Here is a 5635-nt window from a genome sequence, read left to right as displayed (position 1 = left end):
TCTGTGAGGGACAGTCCCTGCCCAGATGCCCTGGGAGGTGGGGGCCATCTGAGTGCACTGGCCCCTTCCCTAGTCGATGCCTGGAGCGACCCGAAACCCTGATTCCGGGCACGGGACCGCAGGGGCAGCTGCAGGTCCCCATGGGAAACCCCAGTCTCACAGGGTGCTTTCACTCCCGCCTCCACCCCCTCCTCCTTCCTGGCAGCAGGATCCGGCCACTGCGGAGAGAAACCATCCCCTGTCCCCAAGGCGTGCGGCAAGGCCAGAGGGGAAACTGAGGCACGGCACTGGGGGGTGGCCTGGAGATGGGTCTGAACCCCTGGCTTTAGGGCGATGTCCCTGGACCACCTGGAGACCTGTGGTCGTGGTGTCCCTGCTGTCCCCTGCCGTGGGGTTTGACCATCCTGCCTGCCCCCACAGGTCCCTGGAACTGGGCAGCTCCGCTGAGTCTTCCTGACATGAAGTGGCTTTGGGTGGTGGCTTTTGTGGCACCCGCCTGCACCATTCCCTACAACGGCACGGCGAGCAGCACTGGGGACAGAGGTATGGGGGGACGGGGACAATGGGGACAGAGGTATGGGGCATGCGGGATGGGGGATAGAGGGAGTGGGGTGGCTGGGATGGAGGTATTGGGGACCTGGGGGGACCTGAGGGGCGGGCGGGCTGGGGACAGAGGTATGGAGGCATGAGGGACTGGGGGGGCTGCGATGGAGGTTGGGGGGAGCGGGATGGGGGGCTAGGGACAGTTGGGCTGGGGGCAGAGGTATGGGGGCATGTGGGACCAGCAATAGAGGGACTAGGGGTCTGGAATGCAGGTATGGGGGGATCTGTGGGGACTGGAGACAGCAGGACTGGGAGCGCTGGGGATGGACATGAAGGGAGCAGGGATGGAGGTATAGGGGCACTGAGGGGACTGGGGACACTGAGGGGACCGAGGACAGAATTACAGGGCATCTAAGGATAGAGGTGTAGGGACACTGGAGGGATTGAGGACATGGGGGGACTGGTGATGGAGGAACAGGGACACTGGGGGTCTGGGGACGTGAGGAGACCAAGGACAGAGGCACCAGGGCTGGGGACATTGGGGAGGGAGGGGCACCAGGGTGCTGGGAATGGAGTTGGGGGGCCCAGGGAGGCTCAGACCCTTCCGTGACCCAGCGTCACCCCCTACGACTCCCTGCCCCTGCCGTGGCGTGTCCCCTTGACCCCCCTGCTGGGGACCACAGCGGGGAGATGGGGGCGTTGCGCCAGGGGACGCAGCCCATGCCCACTGCCATGTCCCCCAGGCCGCTGCGCCCTGCAGCACGGCACCCTGGGCACCGAGGTGCTACTGCGGTGCCCGGCTGCAGCAGGGGGGCCAGCTGAGTGGCGCCGGGGGGGGACTGTCCTGGGAACGTATCCTGCACCGGGGCTGGCCCTCCCCAATGCCAGCCTGGCCCACGAGGGCCACTACAGCTGCCACCACCCTGGCACCGGCGAGACCTGGGCCACCATCTGCCTGCGGCTGGGCTGTGAGTGACCCTGGCCCCCCCATGGCCCCCGCTGCTGGCTGGGGGTCCCCTGGGGAGGCTGGCAGCAGGGTGATGCCTGTCCCCTGCCCCAGATCCCCCTGCACTGCCTACCGTCGAGTGCTGGGCCATCAGCTACCCGCAGGCAGTGAACTGCTCCTGGGTCCTGGCCCCCGAGCCACTGCTGGACACCGACTTTGTGGCCACGTACAGGTCAGTGGGGGGCCCCGAGCCCTGGCTGAGCCCCCCCCCGCGGTGCCTGCATGTGGGGCTGCAGGCAGGGCAGCCCGCCCCTCGCCCAGCTCCCCCCTCCGCCCCCCAGGCATGGCTTGTGGGGGGCCACAGAGACGAGCGAGTGCGTCCGCACGGGGCCGCGGAGCTGCTCCTTTGGGGACGTGCAGATGTTCTCCCTCACCCCCTACGTGGTGAACGTGACGGCCGTGAACGCCCTGGGCGCTGCTTCCAGACTCCTGCCCTTCCTCCTGGAGAACATCAGTGAGTGCTGCTGGGACAGCCCGCGTCCCCGCAGACCCCTCGTGCTTAACGCCCCCACCCTCCAAGCAGCACGCCTGGGTCTAATCCAGCCCTGGGGCTTCCTCTGGGCCTTTCCCCTCTGGTTTGCTCCCCTACTTGGGATGCAGAAACATCAGTGCAATGATTTGCTGGGTCTCAGGCCACCTCTGCAGCCCGGATTGCACAGCTCAGTCAACAGGGCTGCTGGACATGGTGTCGCTGTCCCCAGCGGCCCTGTGTCGGATCCCCCAGCCAGCACCTCACACCTTCGTTGTCTCCCCGCTTCGTTAGTAAAGCCGGACCCCCCTGAAGACCTGCGGGTCTCACCCATCCCCGGGGAGACCAAGAAGCTGCTGCTGGAGTGGAGCCCGCCGGGGTCCTGGCCCTTCCCGGAGTACTTCCCGCTGAAGTATCGCATCCGCTATGCCCGGGAGGAGGGCTCTGTCACCAAAACGGTACTGCCCACCCCCTGCTGCATCCCCCACCCTCCCACGCAGGGTAAACTGAGGCACAGCTGAGGCACGCATCCCCGAGCAAGGCTGTGTCCTGGCCCATGGGTGCCCCTAACCCCGCTCTACCCCTAGATCGGGCCATATGAGCAGACATCTTACACCCTGACGGGAGTGCGACCTGGGACCCTCCACCACATCCAGGTGGCTGCCAAGGACTTCACAGACTCCGGGGAGTTCAGCGCCTGGAGCCTGCCGGCCTCGGGGACACCCTGGATGGAGCCATGACAGGCAGAGCTGGGGCCAACGTCTCCTTCCCCATCCTGCTCCTCTCCCTCGTCCCACCGAGGGACCCCACACGCCCCAGCCGCTCTCTGTCCCCACGTCCCCAGCAGCGTGGAGCCACCAGTACTGGAGGGACCCACCAGAAACAGGCAATAAACCAGCTTGAGGCTCTGATCCCCGTCCCGCTTTTGTGATGTTCTCCACGAAGCAGCTGAGCTGCCCCTGGGGCCAGGTCCTTCGCTGGCTGTGAGGCCGGACGGGGCCAGGCCGGCCCCGGCCACGGGCAGAGGGGAGGGCACAGGCTCGGACCGGCCCCGATCACCTCAGCTGGTCCATATGGTCTGGACTGGTCCCTGTGGAGGGTCCAGACCCGTCACTTTGCCCCTGCCGAAGGCCTTGGCTGCTCTCCATGGCCTCAGCTGGTCCCTGTGACCCTGCCATGGCCCAGACTGGGCCCTCCCCGGCCTGCATGGTCCCCGTGGCCCCTCTCCATGGTCCGAGGTGGTCTCCAGGGCCCACACCGGCCTCCAGGGCCCGGCCCGCCGCCCCGGCGACCTCCCGGGGCCCGACCCTCGGCCCCGGAACCTCCTTTCGGGTCGCCGCGGGCGGGCGGGCTCTTGGCGGAGGCACAGCTCGCTGACGGACGGCAGAGACAGCCAGTAGCAAGCGAGAATCCGCCGGGCAGCGGCCCGTCTCACCAATGAGCGGCGGAGAGGGGCGGGGCTGCTTCCCGGAAGTGGCGGGCGGTGCGTCGCAGCGGGGGGTGTGTGGCCATGTCGCAGCGGGAGGTGTTGGCCGTGAGCTGGGGGGGTTCCCTGGTCGCTGTGGGGGGTACAGAGGCCGGGGGTGGTGGTGGGGTCCCTGATCACTGTGGAGGGGTCTCCAGGCTGAGGGGTTCTTCGGCGCTTCCCAGATTGGAGGGGTTCCTAATGGCTGTAGGGGGGTCCCTAGGCTGAGGGGGGCCTTGGGAGGGCCCTGATGGATTGAGAGGGGGTCCGCAGGCCGGGAGGGGCACTTGGTGGGTGTGGGGGGGTCTCAGGCTGATCGTGGGGCCCAGATTGGGAGGGGGGGCGGCTGGGCTGGGGGTTGCCCGACAGGGCAAGTGGGTTAGGCCCTGAAATCGCGCGAGGGCTGGAGGGGGGCTTGGGCTAAGGGCTCGGAGACAGGCAGACACCGCTGCCGGGGTCTGGCAGGGAGCGGTGGGTGGGGTGTGTGGCCCTTGGGAGCGTACCTGGTTAGTGGGGGCACGCTGGCTCCTGCTGTGCGGAGCTGATGCCTTAGGCTGGTAAGGCAAGCGGGAGCCTCCCTGCCATGGTTCGCCCTCCTCTGGGTACACGCAGGTCCCTGCTCTGTCCCTGCAGGAATCCTGTCTGCCAGACTTCGATCCTGCTGAGATCCCAAAGCTCAAACTCCCAAAGGGCCGACAGTATGTGGTGCGGTTGATGGCCCCGTTCAACACGCGCTAAGAAGGGCTGTGCTGGTCAGAAGGAAGCGGCTGTAGAAGAGAGGAGTTTGCTTGGGAATCATTTAGCCCTGTGCACTGCAGAGGAGCTGTTGCCAGCAGCCGTTAAGGAGTGACACAGACCAGAGGGAAAGGGATAAGAGAGAGGCAAGAGGTGCTGTGGGTGGTTTTGGGGTTCTCTGAAGAGTAGGTACTGAATTTCCAAAGGCAAAAATAACCATTGCTCAGAACCTGGGCTGACACAGCCCGAAAATCACTTGGACTTTTATTGGTCTTTTTGTTCTTTTCTTTTGATGTGTTATGGACTTCTCTTTCTTCTTTTTTAGTTGCAAGACGTGTGGTAAATACATCCCTAAGGGGAAGAAATGCCCGTAAGGAGACTGTTCAGAATGAGGTGTACTTGGGACTTCCCATCTTCTGCTTCTACAGTGCCTGGCAGAGATCTCTTTCAAGGTGAGGTATTTTCTGTGTTTTCTGGGGAGGCTGCGTGATCTGCAGACTCCGCTGAGCACTGGAAGCACGGGGTCTGCCCCTACCTCACGGGGAAGGGGTGTCCCAGCAAAGACTGAGTCTGAGCGTGTGCTTTTTGGTGTCTCTTGCCTTTTCACGGCAGTTCATAGCGCTAAAGCGATTCGCCCATCCGTGGGCAGGGAGCAGCAGCGCGTCAGCTGGAGGAGATGAGAGGGATGTGGTGTCAGTCTGCCCTGTGATGGGAATGAAATTGGGAAATGTTTGCCTGGAGCTACAAAGTGGCGACAGGATGGCTGGAGCTGAGTTGTCCTGATACAGTGACGTTGTCCTGCATTTTCCTTAGATCTTGAGAAGACCGTGGAGCACAGAGCCACTCGCGACTTGCAAGCTGAGAAAGTCTTGGAGGAAGAGGAGAAGATGATGCAGAAGGAGAGGGAAAAGGAGGAGAGAAACAATCCCTGGCAAAAAATCCCTGGGGCTTTCTGGAGGGCAGCCGGGAGGCCTGCGGACCCCGGCTAAGCCCGTCCCCAGCCCCGGGGCTCTCTGGAGGGCAGCCGGGCGGCCTGCGGACCCCGGCTAAGCCTGTCCCCGGCCCCGGGGCTCTCTGGAGGGCAGCAGGGCGGCCTGCGGACCCCGGCTAAGCCTGTCCCCGGCCCCGGGGCTCTCTGGAGGGCAGCAGGGCGGCCTGCGGACTCCGGCTAAGCCTGTCCCTGGCCCCGGGGCTCTCTGGAGGGCAGCAGGGCGGCCTGCGGACCCCGGCTAAGCCTGTCCCCGGCCCCGGGGCTCTCTGGAGGGCAGCAGGGCGGCCTGCGGACCCCGGCTAAGCCTGTCCCCGGCCCCGGGGCTCTCTGGAGGGCAGCCATGCGGCCTGCGGACCCCGGCTAAGCCTGTCCCCGGCCCCGGGGCTCTCTGGAGGGCAGCCGTGCGGCCTGCGGACCCCGGCTAAG

The 5635-nt window shown here is 65.5% G+C and overlaps 1 protein-coding gene across 1 annotated transcript; it reads left to right on the top strand.

Moving 5' to 3' along the window:
- The first annotated feature begins 458 nt into the window (after window positions 1-458).
- Window positions 459-2923, top strand: EBI3 (Epstein-Barr virus induced 3). Its single transcript, XM_059831640.1, has 6 exons — window positions 459-543; window positions 1287-1511; window positions 1604-1721; window positions 1831-2003; window positions 2313-2476; window positions 2606-2923. Exons 1-6 carry the CDS (start codon window positions 459-461, stop codon window positions 2756-2758), a joined length of 918 nt encoding a protein of 305 aa, XP_059687623.1. The 3' UTR covers window positions 2759-2923.
- The last annotated feature ends 2712 nt before the right edge of the window (window positions 2924-5635 follow it).

This window comes from Gavia stellata, chromosome 32, assembly GCF_030936135.1.
Source record: "Gavia stellata isolate bGavSte3 chromosome 32, bGavSte3.hap2, whole genome shotgun sequence".
In the NCBI taxonomy this organism is placed as follows: Eukaryota; Metazoa; Chordata; class Aves; order Gaviiformes; family Gaviidae; genus Gavia; species Gavia stellata.
Note: the sequence above shows the minus strand (reverse complement) of the source record. Positions and strands in the feature narration are given on the sequence as shown.